Below are 17,331 nucleotides of genomic sequence, written 5' to 3'. Positions count from 1 at the left end.
GGAGGCCAAACGGGGGGAGGAAAACCCCGAAAGGGCTGCAGGATGCTCTGGAGAGGGGGCACAGGCTGCCAGGCTCCACTCCCCTGTCATGGGAGCAGCTCTGGCTGCTGTTCCCAACTGGCTTTGATGTGCATTGCCATGTCCCCAGCACAGTGCGGGGGGAAAGCGCTGGGGAGCCGGGGGGCGCTGGGGGGCTCAGCCCATCGCCCCACCGCTCCCCTGGCTTCACAGGGTGACAAATGGCCTCAGTGTGAGCCTGACATGACAGCCAGACCACAGGCACCAGCACCTTCCAAATGACACTGCGGCTGCCACCACTGCTGCCGGCAGATGCGAATCAAAGACCAGCTTCTCCCATCTCTCCTGCAGACGTTTTGGGGACAACAGAGAAGCATGTGTTTTGCAATCAGCCGTCAAAATACTCCACAGCTCCTCACCACTGTTGGGAGACCCATCTTCACCAGCCCCGCGTCCTGGCCCCGCTCCCTGTGCGTGTTTTGGAGCATCCCTGCAGGAGCAGCTGCTCCAGGAGGATTTGCTTTACTCAACACCCACGAGCTTTATGGTTCCGAACCCGCTCCCCAGATCCAGCTTAAATTTGGTGGAGAAGCACATCTGGGGCTGAGGAGGCTGGAGCAGCAGGCAGCTCCCCGGGCGAGCTGCAGAACCAAACTGTAAATGAAAATTACAGTGTAAAACACGAACGCAGCTGCAGCCCCTCCGCGCTCTTCCTCGCTCCCCAAGACACGAGCTGCTCGTGATGCAGAAATTCCCGGTGAAGCCTGAAAGCCCAGAGCGGGAGCATTCCCTGCCCAGCACCAGCCTGGCCGGGGGCGCTGAGAGGGGCTGCCGAGGGGGTTTAGTTAAAACCGAGTTTTCCTGCAAAAGCTGGTGTGATCTCCGGCCATCGAGGCTGGGCCAGGCGTCACTCGCAGGGTGTCGTGTTCATGGAGCCGTGTAACTCCCAGGTGCTTGCAGGAGCCTGTAAATTCCAGGCTTTTATGGGGGTGTATTTTACAGCGCGGTGTCAGGAGCGGTAATGATGGTGTGTATCACCGCCAGGGACGGGTGAACCCGCAGAGAACGGCTCTTTGCAGCGAGCTGCACAGGGAGGAAAATGCCGAAGCAGGACGGCGCTGGGGACGGTACCCAGCTCCCCCAGGGTGCTGCAGGGATGTCCCCACAGGGCTCAGTGTCCCCAGCAGGTGCCCCGGGGTGGGTGGTGAGGAGCTGCGGCCCCTCCGTGACGGCACGAGCCAAAGTGCCTTTTATAGAGCGAGAGCGGGAGTAATTTATCGGGAAGCTTTTAGGGAAATGAGCAGCTCCTGGGCCCCTGCCAAGGTGCAGCCACGCTGGGCTCTGCACGGTGTCCTCTGGCAGCTCTTGCTGGGAGAGGAAGGGACAGGGACAGGGACAGGGACGGGGATGGGGATGGAAACAGGGATGAGGACAAGGATGGAAGTATGGATGGGAATGGGAATGGGAATGGGAATGGGAATGGGAATGGGAATGAGGATGGGGATAGAGATGGGGACAAGATGGGATGGGGATGGGGAGAGGAGACAGGAAGAGGGATGGGGACAAGGATGGGCATAGAGATAGAAACAGGGATAAGGACAAGGTTGGTAATGGGGATGGAGATGGAGATGGAGATGGAGATGGAGATGGAGGACTTGGGAATGAGACTGGATGTGAGTGGGGATTGATACGGGGATGGGGATGGGGACAGGGATGGGGATGGGGACAGGGATGGGAATGGGGACAGAGCGAGGGGACAGGGCGCTGTGACCATCCCACATTACTCACCACACTAGACAGAGAAATCACCTTTCCCCATTTCTCCCCTACCCAGCCCAAAACGCTTCTCATTGCTGTGACAATCTCAGCGCTGCAAACCCCATGGTTTTGGGGCCGGTTTTCTCTGTCTGCCATGAACCTTCAGCAGCACCGCACAGGGTCCACGTCCCCCAGCCCAGCCCCTTCCCTCGTCCCACTGCAGCACTCGGGCTCCCAGATTTATTTTCCTTTGCCTTTCCTAACAAGCATGTAATTAAATGAGCGAGGAGCAGGGCTGGCAGCACCGGCAGAGTGACGTGGGGACCGCGGCCGGGACCCCCCGACCTGCCTGAGGAAACAGCCAACGCTGCCCCAAGAAATCCCTTCTCATTAAAATTAACTGAGCAGGTTTGAAAAGCTGAGCTTGGGGGGAGCACATTATTCCTTTAATCTAATTTTTCTTTTGCATTATTGTATTTTCTACCAAATTAAATTGTCCTCCTTTTTGGGGGAGGGAGCCTCCTTATGTTTATTCACAGCATCTACAACAGACCTTATTTTTTTAAAAAATTATATATATTTATATATATATATATATATGTGCACATCTCTGAGGCCATGTGGCTTCCTTTAGAAATGAAATAGAACAAGGGCAGTGTAGAGTCTTGAATCTGGGCAGGAACAACCCCAGGTTCCAGCATAAGTTGGGGAATGACCTATTAGAGAGCAGTGTAGGGGAAAGGGACCTGGGGGTCCTGGGGACAGCAGGGTGACCATGAGCCAGCACTGGCCCTTGTGGCCAGGAAGGCCAATGGTACCTGGGGTGGGTTAGAAGGGGGTGGTCAGTAGGTCAGAGAGGTTCTCCTGCCCCTCTGCTCTGCCCTGGGGAGACCACACCTGGAATATTGTGTCCAGCTGTGGCCCCTCAGTTCCAGCAGGACAGGGAACTGCTGGAGAGAGTCCAGCGCAGCCACCAAGATGCTGGAGGGAGTGGAGCATCTCCCGTGTGAGGAAAGGCTGAGGGAGCTGGGGCTCTGGAGCTGGACAAGAGGAGACTGAGGGGGGACTCATTCCTGGGGATCAATATGGAAAGGGGGAGTGTCAGGAGGATGGAGCCAGGCTCTTCTGGTGACAACCAGTGACAGGACAAGGGGCAATGGGTGCAAACTGGAACACAGGAGGTTCCACTTAAATTTGAGAAGAAACTTGTTGGGGGTGAGGGTGCTAGAGCCTGGCCCAGGCTGCCCAGGGGGTTGTGGAGTCTCCTTCTGTGCAGACATTCCAACCCGCCTGGACACCTTCCTGTGTAACCTCATCTGGGTGTTCCTGCTCCATGGGGGGATTGCACTGCATGAGCTTTCCAGGTCCCTTCCAACCCCTGACATTCTGGGATTCTGTGCCAGTTCATAACAAATCAAAACTTTCTGCATGGAGACAGATGAAATTCCATTAGGGTACCAGAGCCTCCCCCACTTTGTGAGGCAGCCGAAATGATTTCATTGCCATGGAGCACTTCCCACTTTCATTTCTGATTCAGGTGTTCGCTTCAATTTGTTTGATAAATTAGAGGAGATTAAAATAATATTTAAAAAAAAAAAAAAGAGTAAAATGCAGCTGACTCCTCCTGGCATCCCAAAAATGGGGTGTCCCCCCTCTCGGTGCTGGGTGGTCCCTCTGGAGGGTGGGAAATCCCAGGACATGTGTTTTCCCCATGTGGGGTCAGATACGCTCATGGCACCGAGAGCTTCCCCTGCTTTTATTTATTATTTTAATCTATTTTCCATTAAAAATGCATCACTTGGGGGCTCGGGGACCCATTAGCGGGAAGGGCCCCCCCAGCTCACACAGTCGCCGTGGTTGGGATGAGCCGGTTTGTCAGCAGTGCCGGGGGAGTTACACCGAACCAGACGGGGTGACGGGGGTGCTGCCCCCCCAGGGCGTCCCCAGCTTGGCCAGGGGACAGTGACCCCCCCATACCCACCTCTGCTGTGGGCCCGATCCTGGCTCCCCCCAGATTGCCCATTAAACCGGCTGAAAGTGCTTTTTTGGGGAAGGTTCTTATGCTGCGTGTTCTCCCCATCCAGGCGCTTTTAAGTCAAATGGCCCTAAAATATTCATCAAAGACCAACATGAAATATCAGGGCGTGGGGACAAGGCGGGGGGGTATAAATTCACTTGGCACTTGCACCAATCCAGGATCCACAGGGCAGGATCCACTGCCAGAGCGGGGTGGGGGACACAGGGATGTGACACCCCCAGTGCTACTGGGAGGGACTCAGGTCCCACTGCCCCTGGGTCCAGGGATGCTCCAGCCCCCCCAGGATGCTGGGGAACCACAGATTGCCCAACATCGCCAGGAGGGCTCGACCACGCTCAGCAGCACCCATGGGTGCTCCCATGGCCCTACACCCCCCAGCACCCATCGCCCTGCCCCGTTGCGCCCCCCACATCGCCAGGAGCCCCAGCAGCCCAGAGCGCTTCAAAAATCCCAGTTTTATTTCAGATCGGAAACAACCAACCAGGAAGAAAGAAAATCAAACCAAAACCAAACCCAAAACAAACTCCAAAGAATGAGAAACGGCCCCAAATCCGAACCAGTCCGGTGCCCAGGTGGGTGCTACATACAGGCTGGGGGGCTCGGGGGTGCAGGCCCTGGCCGGCGCAGGCTCCCCGGCCTCGGGGTCGCTCCGGCTCTTTTCGGGAGGGGGGGTCGGCTCAAAGTGCATCAAGCAGGAGGTCAGCGGTGTCCCCCCACCCTGCGGTGGGGAAACTGAGGCACGGCACGGGGCTGGGGCGGGGGGCCGGGCGGGGAGGGGGTGAAATCCAGCCCTTGGCAGCCAAGTCCATGCAAACGCTCCCGTCTCCAGAAACCGTCTCAGCCGTGTATTGCTTAGGGGATGATTTGGTTTTTATCATAAATATAGAGCTATAGACACGAGTATCGGTGCATCCGACGGGATCCTGCGCCCGGGGGGGACAGTCCGACCCCGGCGCGGGGGGGCAGCACACGGGGCTCCATGCACGTTACATGCACTTACGGGGTGTTTTTTTTTCCAGCGAGGGGTTTTTGTGTGTGTTTGTGTCCCGTATCAAAGGTCCCACGTTCTGCAAACAGCCATGCGAGTGCATCGCCCCGTGACAGTGGGGACGCGGCGCAGGTCCCCAGGTTCACCCCATTCCCGGGGTGGGTTTTGCATGTCTGCTCTGGCTATGGATGTATACGTGTCTCTATACCCCTCGCTGCGGGTGCGGGTCCCCGTCGGCGGCAGCGCTCAGGGGGTCCCCGTTACTTCATGCCGCTGCGCAGCACCTGGTTGGCGGCGATGAGCATCACGCTGATGATGAAGGCGATGGCGAAGGCGCAGATGAGGCTCTTCCGCACGCAGGTCTGCCGGATCTGCTGGCTGGAGCAGGCTGGGGGGGAGACATGGGGGTCACCCCAACACCCCCCACCATGGAACAACTCCAGCCACCCACTCGCAGCACCCCACTGGCAGCACTGGTGGCCCCACACAAACCACTCATCCCTCTGCAGTGTCCCCGGCAGCGCACATCCCCCAAGAAGGGTCTGACATCCCCAGGGGGACCCCAAGGGCTTTGTGCCAACTTCAGCCACCCACTCTCAGCACCCACTCTGCCCTTGGCACCACTCAGCACTCCATACCCAAAAACCTGACATCCTGCCCCAAAAACACCTTCCTTGGACATGTCTGAGCTCAGGGTGGGAGCTGCAGGGGGGACACCCCCAGTGCTGCAGCACCCACCTCCTCCCCGGGGACTGTGTGCCCAGCCGGGTTATGGGGTGGGTGCCGGAGCGGTGCCAAGCTCAGACAAAAAAATAGCAGCTGTTGCCAGGGTCACTTCGGTGTCCGGCCCTCTCCTGTGCGGAGGGGAGGGAGGTGGGGAGAAAGTGGGAAGATTTGGGATTTTGCCTCAAAATGAGCCCATGGGACATGCGGGAAGATCCCTGTGGGGTGGCAGGGAGAGGCTGTGCTGAGCTCGGAGGGCAGCGGGGAAACTGAGGCACAGGGCTTGCTGTACCCTGTGGTTATCGCCCACCCTGTGCCCAGGCTCTATCCAGTGGTGTCGGGGCTGGGGGGGTTGTTCGGCACCCCCGGGCACTCACTCTCCACATCGACGGGACACTCCTCGGCCGTGCCCATGTGGCTCTCCTCCTCCGTCATGATGATGTTCTCGATGTCCTTCATGGAGAGGTGCTCGCAGAAGGTGTCGTACAGCAGCCGCTTCAGCTCGTCCACCGTCAGCTTCTGCATGTCGCACTGCGGGGAGCGGGCGGGGGGCTGGGGAGGGGCTGACCCCGCGGTTGGGGGCACAGGGGGGTGCTGTGGGGTTCCCTGGCACCCACGGGTGCTGTGTTTTGGCTGGATCCCCCCAGACTCAAAACATCGCCCCCCCTGCACCATGGCAGGGACAGAAAAGCCTCAGGCTGGTGTATCCTAACCCCGACCCCAGCCCTGATCCTAAGCCTAACCTTTCCACTAACCCTAACCTGCAGCCTGAGCTTGACCCTCAAGCAAACTCATCTGTGTCCCCAACCCTAATGGTGACCCTGAGCTCAGCTCTGACCCTAACCCTGTCACCAGCTCTAACCCTGACCCTAACTCAGAGCCTGATCCTGAGCCTAACCTTCACCCTCACCCTAATCTCAACACTACCCCTGACCCTAATCCTAACCCTGACCCTAAAGTTAACCCCAACCATGTCCCTGACTGTAACCCTGACCCCAACCCTGACTTTAACCCTGATTTCAGTTCTAGCCCCAACCTCACCCTTGACCCACCCCCCAAAACTCGGTGGCAGGGCCAGGGGTGCTGGACCCCCAGGGGTTGATGGGGGGTCCGTACCTTCCAGAAGACGGTGTCGAAGTCGGTGCCGTGGAACTTCTCGGGGATGCCCGAGGTGGACAGCTTGGGCCCCAGTAACGTCACGAACTCCTCAAAGTCCACCTGCCCATCACCTGCGGGACACAGGGGCGACCGTCACTCCGGGCTCATGGACATGTGCCACTTCCCTGCCCTGCAAAGGGTCCCCATGGGAGCGTCTGGGGGGGACACTCTGGACTCAGTGATGCTCAGACATACACCCCTGCGCAGCCTGGGGGGGCCCTGCTCCAAGCCTCAGTGTTCTTCTGGGGGACATCACTGTGGGGACACTCTGCCCCAGGGCTGCCTGTGGGGACCTTGCTCCAGGGCACTTGGGGGGCTCAGAGCCCCCCGATCTTGTCCATCCACCCACAACAGCCTGGAGCAGCAGCTGGTGTCACGGGGCCTTGGACACTCAGACTTCAGCAGCCAGGGACCCCCAAACTGGCTGGGGACTCCCAGTACCAATGAGGTACTATTGACCAGGGAGGCCCAAAACCAGCCAGGGACCCTAACACCAGCCCGGCAACCCAACACCAGCTGGGGACCTCCAGCAAAGCTAAGGGTCCCCTGACACTGATCAGCACACCCACCACTGCCTGGGGTCCTCAGTGCCAGCTGGCACCTTAATGTCACCTAGGGACCCCCAAAACCAACCAAGCACCCCAACACTGGCTGGGGACCTCCAACAAAGTCTGAGGTCCCCCCAAAACCAGCTGGGATGCCTAACACCAGCTAGGGTCCCCGGTGCTAGGCAGGACCCCCAATACCATTTGGAGACACCCAATGCTGGCTGGGGACCCCTGATGTTGACTGGGATCCCCCAGTACTGGCTGGTGACCCCCAACACCACCCACGACCACAAACACCAGTTGGAACCCCAATTCCAGCTGGCACTCTGATGCCAGTTGGGGACCCCCACGGTGGCCGTGACCCAGGGTGGCACCGGGCAGGGACCTGGACAGGGTGTGCCGGGCTGGCCGTGTCCTGCGGCTGCAGAGGGTGCTGGGCTGGAGCTGTCAGGCTGGCGCTAATGATGAGTAATGACGGGAGCAGTGGCTTGGCAGCGCTGCCGGAAAGGCTTTTAAATGGGGGGGAAAGGAAACCAATAAATTAACGAGCTCCTTAAGGTCCCGATGAGTGCGGGAGCAATGGGGACAGACTGATGGTGGCGGTGACTGCTGGAGGTGCAGGGCCAGCCTGGCTTGCTTGGCATGGCCTGGGGTGCAGGATCCAACCCAGGGTGCAGGACCCGATCTGGGGTGCAGGATCCAGTCCCAGCAGGTTTACTGCACCAGGAGAGGTTCTGGTCCTGCCCACAAGTGCTTCAGGATTGTTAAATCCTCCTCAACAAAGCTGCAGTGATGATGATGATGATGATGATGATGATGATGATGATGAAGGATGAGCAGGAGGCTCCAGGCATGAGGCAGAGCTGGCTCAGGCCCTCCTGAATCCCACATCCCATGTTGGGTCCAGCACCCACCAGCCAGTGGGGTGGAAATGGGACAAATGGGGTGTTTCAACAAAGGGAGGAGTGGGGTGTCTCCTCCCTGTCCCCATCCCTGTCCGAGGTCCTACCGTCCATGTCGAGGCGCTGGATGATGACCTCCAGCTCCACCTCGTTGGGCATGTAGCCCAGGGAGCGCATGGCCGTGCCCAGCTCCTGCTTGGAGATGAAGCCATTGCCATCCCGGTCAAACACCTTGAAGGCTTCACGGATCTCTGCAGGGGGAGCAGGATCAGTCCACACACCCCCCAATAGCCCAGGCACCCCGAGTCCCCGTCCCCTCAGATCCCCAACGTGCAGCACTGGTGGCCCCACACAAACCACTCATCCCGCCACAGTGTCCCCAGCAGCGCACATCCCCCAAGAAGGGTCTGACATCCCCAGGGGACCCCAAGGGCTTTGTGCCAACTTCAGCCACCCACTCGCAGCACCCACTCTGCCCTTGGCACCACCCGGCACTCCACACCCAAAAACCTGACATCCTGCCCCAAAAACACCTTCCTTGGACAGGCCTGAGCTCGGGGTGGGAGCTGCAGGGGGGACACCCCCGGTGCTGCAGCACCCACCTCCTCCCCGGGGACTGTGTGCCCAGCCGGGTTACAGGGTGGGTGCTGGAGCGGTGCCACACTCGGCCAAAAAAATAGCAGCTGTTGCCAGGGTCACTTCGGTGTCCGGCCCTCTCCTGTGCGGAGGGGAGGGAGGTGGGGAGAAAGTGGGAAGGTTTGGGGTTTCTGCCTCAAAACAGCCCCTGGGTTGCAGCTCAGAGGGCAGCCAGGAAACTGAGGCACAGTGCTTGCCGCACCATGTGGCTATCGCCCACCCAAAAGCCTTGTGGTGCCTGTTGGCTCCGTCCCACCTCCCGCTGCCTTGGGTCTCTGCTCCTTTTTGGGGTCGTTTTGCCTTTCTGATGCTCCTCGACGTGCGGAGCTCACACCAGGCTGATGGGAACACCGGGACCAGGCAGGCTCGTACCGGGAGCACCGGGAAGCTGGGTTGGGATGGCGGTGCCTCTTCCTTCCCCGGGCAGCAAAGCTGCCGGCACCGGCAGCGCCAACGGGCAGGTCTGCGCCAGCTGCCACAGGGCTCGTGTTGGAGGACCAGGCAGGAGAAACGGGCTGAGAACTTTGGTTTTGGGGGGAAAAAACCCACACAGGGTTGTGCAATCGAGCCTGAGTACTTGGGGACGTCCCTGTCTGGATGATGGCCCAGCAGTGACATCTTTTGAGGTGTTTTGGGGTAGTTTTGGGCTTTTTGGCCTGTCAGCCTGATAAGTAAAGCTCCTCCATGGCTAACATCCCTGCAGGGGCACGGGGATGCTCCCAGCCCCTCCTGGGCTTGGGGGGAGCCCCACACTGGTCTGAGCACCCCCAGAATTCGAGGATGCTCATCCCAGGTGGTTCCATCGCCTGGCTCAGGGTGTTGGGGAAAAGCAAGAATACGCCCCAACGGTGGCCAAACTGGGGTCCCATTGGGGGTATCACCCCCGTCCAGCCAGGACACCCTGACTGTCCCTGGCTGAGCCAGCAGCACCGTAGCCTGGTTAGCACCCCATGTCTTCTCAGCCCCAACACAGATCCCCAAAAGGTGCCTGCAGGCTCGGGAGGGTGACTGGGTGTCACAGACATCCCCCCAAACCAGAGGGTGACCAGGAAGAGATGGAGCGGGTGGCAGCACGGCCCCCTGCAGCAGTGCGTGTCTGGTGCTTCGTGGGGTCACCTTGGGGCTCCCGCCACTGCCATCGATCCCCATGGCCGCAGGTGGGGTGCTGGGGGGAAATGCTGGGCTGGGAGCACCCTGAGGCTCACCAGCACCCATTGGTGGTGTGGGAGGCTGGGTGCACCGACACAACGCCCTGGCACACGTGTGTGCACACGCGGTGAGCATGCACACACACTGCAGTGAGGCTGTGCACACACACCTTGCAGCGATGCTGTGCTTGTGCGTGCGCACACGCAAACACCTTGCAGTGATGTGCTTGTGCAAGCACAGCCCTTGCAGCAATCCTGTGCTTGTGCATGCATGCATGTGCACGCATGCACAAGCACGTTGCAGCGATGCTGTATTTGTGTGCACACACAAACACCTTGCAGTGATGTACTTGTGCATGCACACATGCAGGCACACACAGAGCCACAGCGCAGTGACGTACTTGTGCATGCACACACACACACGCTCTCTCTGCAGCAGGGCTGTGCACATGAACCTGACCCGCTCTGACGCTGTACGTGTGCACACACCCTGCAGCGAGGCCGGACATGTGCACACACACGCTGCAGTGTCCACACACACAGATACCCTGTGATGAGGCCACGCGTGTACATGAAAAGGCGTGAGCACACACGCACAGTGTGCAGTGGGGCTGTCCACAGGGGGGTGGTTACCCACTCGTGCACACACAACCCCTGCAGTGGGGCTGTAAAGTAGCACATAAGCTCACACACACACACACATGCTCACACACCCGCTGTGCACCCATGTCCCAGCTTACTCAGGGGTCCTGGCCCAGCTGTGGGGCAGGACCCCCTCGCCTCCCAGCCTTGGGGCTCTTTGCCTCAGTTTCCCCACGGGGAGTCCCCAGGGGCTCCAGGCCTGAAGCACAGCCCCCTCCATCCACTCCCAAAGGCACAATGGGTCTGTGCATGGGGCCACCTCATGCCTCAGTTTCCCCTGCGGTGCCAGTGCTGGGGCAGCGATTTGGGCTGGGGGTGCTGCAGCCCCTTTTTCCCCCGTGCCCAGGCCTCCCTGGGGACACCCCGAGCCGGAGCAGTCTGGGGGTACCAGCAGAGCCCACCCCACTGCCCCGGCAAACTTTTGGGGTGGAAAAGGCCATTCTGGCGATAGCGAGCTGAGACCGGCCCCGCTCGTCACACGGGTGGGCAGAGCCCCGGCAGCCGCTCCTCCCGGCCAGAGCCCGGTGGCACCGGGGCTGCGTGGGGCTGCCGTGACCCGGCTGGGGTGACACGGGTGACAGCCGCTCCCGGGGCCCCCCGTACCGCCAGCCACTGTCATATTATGACAGCCGGGAGGGTGGCCCCGCCACGCCGTGGGGGTCCAGCCCTGCGCCGCGACCGCCGGTCCCTGCTGTGTCATATTGTCACAACGGCGATACCGGGGCCGGGACCCCCCCCCCGCCGCTGCCCGACTCTCTCCCACGCGTTCCTTCCTCCCCTCCTCCTCCTCCCCATCGCTCCAGCCGCATCCCGCTTGCTTTGAACCTCCCCACGCCGCCGGGCCGGGGGGACAGCGCACCCCAACCCCCCCCCCCCCGCACCCCACATGGGATGGAGCCCCCGCAGCCTCCCCCAGTTCCCCCCCAAGTCCGCTCACCCTCCAGCTCGTCCTCGGGGATCTCCACCGGGTGCTGCTCGGCGAGGATGTTGGGGATGGTGTAGATCCCCCGGTACATCAAAGCCGCCGTCACCGGGTGGAAAGGCATCTTCGGGGCTTCCCAAAAGCCAAAGTTTAAACCCAAATCTCCTCGGGGTATGTGGGGGGATGGTTCTCCAGCCGGTAGCGGGGTTACGCTAAAAACAAGTTACCCGGTGCCCGCCGCCCCCCGCCCGGCACCCACCGGCCAGGGCGGCCAGGGCGGGCGGGCGCTCCCCGTCCTCCGGGGCCGGTGTCGGGACGGGGTTGGCGGCGGAGCCCCTCACCGGGGAGTCAGGGCGCGGGGGGGGGCTGGGGGCGGCCCGCTGCCCCCGCGCACATGCCCGCCCGAAGTGGAAACGGGAGGCGAAAGCATCCAGGCACCGGCTAAATCCCGGTGGCGGCGGCGGTGGGGGGGACGGCGCTGGCCATGCCGCTCCGGGGCCCCCCCTCCGCCAGCCCCGGGGCTGCTCACAGCCCCCGGGGGGCCGCTGCCGCCCGGCCACGCTCCCCGCCGGGGCCCGGCATGGCGGGGCCAAGGCCGAGGGCGGCCTCTTCTTCTTCCTCCTCCCTCCTCCTCCTCCTCTTCTTCCTCGCCGGTAAGTGTCCCGGGCAGGGCCGGGGCTCGGTTCCCCGCCGCTGGCTCAGCCCCCGGCGCCGCGCACACGCTCCCCCCCCGCCGGCGGCGGCAAACGGAGCATCCTCGGCCGCGGCCCCGGGGAAGCGGCGGCGGAATCCAGGGAGAAGCGGCGGGGCCGGGCGGGTTTTGAATGGTCCCGCCTGGCAAATGGGGCTGGGGGCGGGGGGGGGGACGGGGGGTGGTGCTTCCCCCCCCCGGGGAGGGGTTGAGGGTGGGGGGAGTTGCGGCAGAGGCTGTGACAGCCACCCGGGAGCGTCCCGGGCCGCATCCTGCCCCGGGGCTGCCGGAGAGGATGAGGTGACCCCGGTGCCAGCGCCAGAGATGGTGGGTCCCTGTGGCACCCTGTGCCCGGGCAGTCGTCACCCTGGGGTCCCCAAATGCAGTACCCTGTGCTCGGGCAGTCGTCACCCCGGGGTCCCCATATTTGGCACCCCAGGCTGCCACCACCCCAGGTTCCCCACACACAGCACCTCATGCCCAGGGAGTTGTCACCCCCCTGAGGTCTCCACACACAGCAGCCCAGGCTATGATCACCCCAAAGTCCCTGCACGCAGCACCCTGGACCAGGGCAGCTGTCACCACAAGGTCCCCACACATGGCACCCCATGCCTGGGACAGCCATCACTCCAGGGTCCCTGTACTTGGCACCCCAGGCTGTCACTACCCCGACGTCCCCACATGCAGCACCCCATGACTGGGCAGTTACCACCCCATTATCACGCTGGGATCCCTGCACACAGCACCCTGGGCCAGTGCAGCTGTCACCCCAGGTCCCCAGGGTGCTGTGGGGTGACAGGGACACCACAACCGAACCTCCTGCTGCCACACCATGGCAAAAATGAGTCGTGGAAGAGGAGTGAGCTGGGGCTGGGAGCAAAGCCCTCCATCCCCGCTTCTAACCCCCTCCTGGCTTTCCCCCAAGTCTCGGTCACATTTTTCACCTTATTTCTCACTTTGTCATTGATTAATCACAGTTGGGCTCACATGCTGGGGTGGCTTCCTGCTGTGCCACGTCCCCACGGCATCTGTGTCCTCGTGGCATCGGTCTGTGTCTTGGTACCCAGGCAGGGATGCTGCCCCGGACCTGGGATCTCTCTCCTCCCAAGTGCCGCCATCTGCCTTGTCTGGCTTGATCCCTGCATGGGGGTGGCCCCAGGAGAACGTGGCCCATGGGGAGATGGGGGTCACAGTGTCCCCCGTGCCTTGGTGATATCTCTCTTGCTGGCCCTGGTCCCTGCCAGGGGCTGCCTTTGGAAGTGCTGTGGTGGGAGGTGGTTGGGGACAAGAGGGAATGCGTCCCCAGAGCAGCAACAGCGTGGGAGAGAGAAAGAGGGACAGTCAGTACCTCTCGGATGCTCATCCGAACGCCAAGGATGCTCAGGAGCGATGGGGGAAACTAAGGCACGGCTGAACAGGCTCCAGATGCACTTCTTGTGTTGGGACTGTCACAAGAACCCCCAAAATTTCAGAACCGGATTCCTGCAGCTCCAACCCCTTCATTAAAATCCCCCTGGCATCCCGCAGCCACCCCGGCCACGTGCTCAGCCCCAGCCGTTGCCTCATGCAGCTCAACACTGCCGGCAATTTTTGGGCAGACGGCGGCTCAAACCTGCCCCCGCGCTAACCCTTCCCTCTGCAGGGGGACCCCACGCCAGGGCTCCCCAAAACCCATCGCCCTTCCCTGGCCACCTCCCGGCAGCGCTGCCTGTGCAGCCACCAGCTGGGGTCCCCTTTAAGCTATTTTTTAGTTGGGAGAAATTTCCTTCTCTGGCAGCGGGAAAACCACGGTGGCCACGCTCGGAGCTGGGGAATTTCGGGGCTGAGCAAACCCCTGTCGCTGCTCCGGGCAGGATTTGTCCTCCCGGGGTGTCACGGCTCGGGGGTGGATTTTTCCTGTGCTGATAAAACTTCATCCTCCGCCAGAGCTCGGAGTGGTGTTGGGGCACATGGACACGCATCCCACGGGGAGTCTCCGGTGTCTGATACTGTGGTTGGGCTCACAGCACAGCCATGGGGGTGCTTGATTATAATAAAGGACTTTTGGGGAGGATGAAACCCAAAATGGTAAAGTAGCCTAATTGAAAATCTCCTCCTTTCTTTAGCAGATCCATTTGCTCCTCAATATTAATGAAGTCACCCTCCCAATTAATTCTCTGTTTGCCCACTGGAGGCCCCGGGGTGGAAACTCATTAATTTTTCACCATCCAAACTCCATCAGGAATAATATGACAAATTTCTGGGGTTTTCCCCACAAAATCCTCCCTGGAGATGTTGCACTGGGCAGCAGCGGGGACCTGCCGGAGCATCGTCCCCGTGGATGGGGGCAGCCGGTCCATCCGCCCCCGCTGCCGCATCCCTCGGGATGGAGGGCGTGAGCACGCGGCGGCACGGGGGGAAAATGAGAATTAAACAGCAGCTTAATTGCATTTGAAGTCGTGATTGGGTTTTTTATCCGTTAGAGATCATCAGCAGAGCCATCTCAGCATTTCTCCTGAGCCCGGCTGGAGAGCCCCATCCTGCTTGGCTGCACCACCCTCTTCCTCATGGGATGAAGGCTGGGACCCACGGCCCTCCTCCCAGTACCTCCCAGTACCTCCCAGTACCTCTGTGCCATCTCCCACCACTCTGCTCCATGGCCCTTTTTCTTCAATTTCCTCACTTATTTTGAGGTGAGAAGCTCTGAATTCATTTCTGGGATCTCGGTCCATCAGGGCTCACTGAGATGATGGGGTGGAGGCAGCAGCGTCCCCAGACCCCAGGGATTTCAGCTTAAAATCCAGCTACAGCCAGGTGATTTATACATTTTCACAATGTCGGGACGTTGCAAATGTCCCTCTTTGCAATTCCTCCCATATTTTGTTAGCAGTTCCTCTTCACACTTCTCCCTTCATTTCATGAGGGGCTGGGACCAGCTTTGCCAGCGGGTCAATGCCGCCTCTCCCCTCCATCCCTTCATCCCTCCTGTGATGGTAGCACCTTCCCAACACATGCTGGTGATCCCCTAATTAGCCGATCCCACTAACGAGGCAGGAGAAGCCTGATCCAGGCCCAGTGTTTCATGTCCTATTTGCAGCATTGCAATAACCTTGCTCTTAAGAGCTCCAGGTTCGCATCCCAACATCATCGTCTTTATTTCTCCCAGGAAGATTTGCAGGGGCGGCTGGTGGAATTAACAGACGTAAAGCCACATGCCCCCACGCCCCCATGGAGACCTTGTGCTGGATCCTCTCCTGCCCAGAGCGTGTCCCGCCAGCTCCTTCTGTCAGCGTGGCTGCAAGTCTGGGCTCAGACACGTCACCTAGTTGAAATTCACAGTTGTCCTTGTGGAGGAGAGAGGGAACCCGGCAGGGATGGGGATGGATGAGGATGGGGATGGAGCATTGGATGAGAACAAGGACTAGGATGGGGATGGGAATGGGATGAGGATGTGGATAGGATGGGGATGAGCATGAGGATGAGAACTGGGATTGGGATTGGCATGGGGATGGGGTTGCGGGTGGGATGAGATGGGTGGGATGGGATGAGATGATGAGATGAGATTATGAGATGAATGGGATGGGATGGGATGGAATGAGATGGGATGTTGAGATGTGATGATGAGATTGAGATGGATGGGATGGATGCGATGAGGAGGAGCATGAAGATAGCAACGGGATGGGGATCCCTCATAGGGGTGGAGATGGGAAGGGATGGAGAAAGGATGGGATGGGGTTGGAGATGGGATGGGGTTGGAGATGGGATGGGGATGACATGGGGATGGGATGGGGATCCCTCACAGGGACAGGGAAAACTGGCTGAGATGGGGATGGGATGGTGCAAACCTGAGCTGGGTGCCCTCAAATCCACCAGAACAACCCCACGGACAACTCACCCCAGGGCAGCGGGAGGATTCTGGGATCCCACATTGCTCACGCTGAGCACAGGGAGGGGGACGTGAGAGGCCCAGGGTGGCTGCTGTGTCATTTTAAAGTCACCTGCTGGCACTGGGCCCTGGGAGGCGACGGAGGCATCAATCTCCCGGGGCCATTGCTGTCAGCTGGGTATTTAGTGCAATGTTTCTTAAATGAACGCTTGATGGAAGAAGAGGGATGGCTGCAGCGTACCGAGCCACAAGGTTATCCCGGCGGCCGCGCCGGCTGCCAGTCCCAGCACCTGCTGTCAAACCCGGGCAGGCGGCCGTGATAACCCCCCGGGAGGTTTCGGGAGCCGCTGCTGGCTTGACTGTGGCCATTCCCACACCAGGGTGGATTTCAGAGCAAATCACACTCCTCATGGGGGAAACACCGGGCAAAGCTCCCGGCTGCTGGTGCAGGTGGGGAGAGAAAGGAGAATGGGAAAGGTTTTGAGAGCTCCATTGAATTTGGGTTCACAAGGGGGAAAATAGTCCATCTGTGGGGGGAGGCGAGACTTCTGCTTCAGAGAAATTCTGTATGAAAATCGGGAAAGATGGAAATGAGCGTGTTCTCAGCATCCCTCCGAGGGGATGCAGCCGGAATGCTGAAAGCAGTGGTGATTCCACTTGCTCCTGCCGGGGAGGAGACAACACCCAGAGACCTCAGTCAAGGACCTTCTTACACTCATTAACAGCGTGAAAAAGAGGTGGGTGGGAAGCACAGCCTGCCTGGAAGAGTGTGGGAGCACAGGGTGGGATCCGGCTTTTCCAAAGGGGCACAAGAGGGGAGCAAATGTGGTGGCTCTGTCAAAGCCTTGGCCCCAGAGGCACCAGGCAAGGCTGGAGCCATCCCTGACCGCACCAACCTGATCTGCAGCCCATCCCCTCAGCGACTGCAGCATGAAGAGCAATAAATGCAACCAAATCCACGTTACAGAGCCTGTGCATCTGTGACACGGGTGGGCGCTGGTACCGGGCAGGTCACTGAGCAGCTTTTCTTTGCTACAGCCAATATAAGTCAGACTCCAAAACAAAACCCTCGGGTGAACATTAAAACTGTATGAAAAGAGCTTCCACTCTGCCCTCACAGCATCCCTACGGCCTTTCCCTCTCTGTACGCATCACCCCAACAAATCTCCTTGCAATGACATTTGCCTTCAGCACCCAGCTGTGCCGGGCCAGGCTCTGCTCCCAAGTGATGCTCACCAGGGTACACCAGCAATCAGCCGGCACGGTGACCTCAGGTAGGGACACCAGCTCCGTC

The 17,331-nt window shown here is 60.1% G+C and overlaps 1 protein-coding gene and 1 long non-coding RNA gene across 2 annotated transcripts; one reads left to right on the top strand and one right to left on the bottom strand.

The window, feature by feature from the left end:
* Window positions 1–4,250: 4,250 nt before the first annotated feature.
* On the bottom strand, window positions 4,251–12,290 carry CABP7 (calcium binding protein 7). The gene is made up of 5 exons (XM_065033917.1): window positions 11,497–12,290; window positions 8,241–8,384; window positions 6,642–6,754; window positions 5,903–6,056; window positions 4,251–5,190 (listed from the first exon to the last, which is right to left on the bottom strand). The coding sequence occupies exons 1-5, from the start codon at window positions 11,603–11,605 to the stop codon at window positions 5,063–5,065; spliced, it is 648 nt and encodes a 215-aa protein (XP_064889989.1). The 5' UTR covers window positions 11,606–12,290; the 3' UTR covers window positions 4,251–5,062.
* Window positions 12,291–13,162: 872 nt separating this feature from the next.
* Window positions 13,163–16,996, top strand: LOC135575655 (uncharacterized). Its single transcript, XR_010466834.1, has 2 exons — window positions 13,163–14,844; window positions 15,318–16,996. It is a non-coding gene; the product is annotated as an uncharacterized LOC135575655 (long non-coding RNA).
* The last annotated feature ends 335 nt before the right edge of the window (window positions 16,997–17,331 follow it).

Source organism: Columba livia, chromosome 17 (assembly GCF_036013475.1).
Source record: "Columba livia isolate bColLiv1 breed racing homer chromosome 17, bColLiv1.pat.W.v2, whole genome shotgun sequence".
Lineage (NCBI taxonomy): Eukaryota > Metazoa > Chordata > Aves > Columbiformes > Columbidae > Columba > Columba livia.
The sequence above is the reverse complement of the archived record's forward strand: the minus strand, read 5'-3'. Positions and strand labels throughout refer to the sequence as shown.

What these genes read in the sequence shown, in the direction of transcription:
- CABP7 (XM_065033917.1), bottom strand. Translation starts at nt 11,605, where the DNA reads ATGCCTTTCCACCCGGTGACGGCGGCTTTGATGTACCGGGGGATCTAC. An exon ending in CCAGCGCCTCGACATGGACG is followed by an intron (nt 6,755 to 8,240) that starts GTAGGACCTCGG and finishes TGTGTCCCGCAG; the next exon opens with GTGATGGGCAGGTGGACTTT. An exon ending in GTGTCCCGTCGATGTGGAGA is followed by an intron (nt 5,191 to 5,902) that starts GTGAGTGCCCGG and finishes TCTCCCCCCCAG; the next exon opens with CCTGCTCCAGCCAGCAGATC.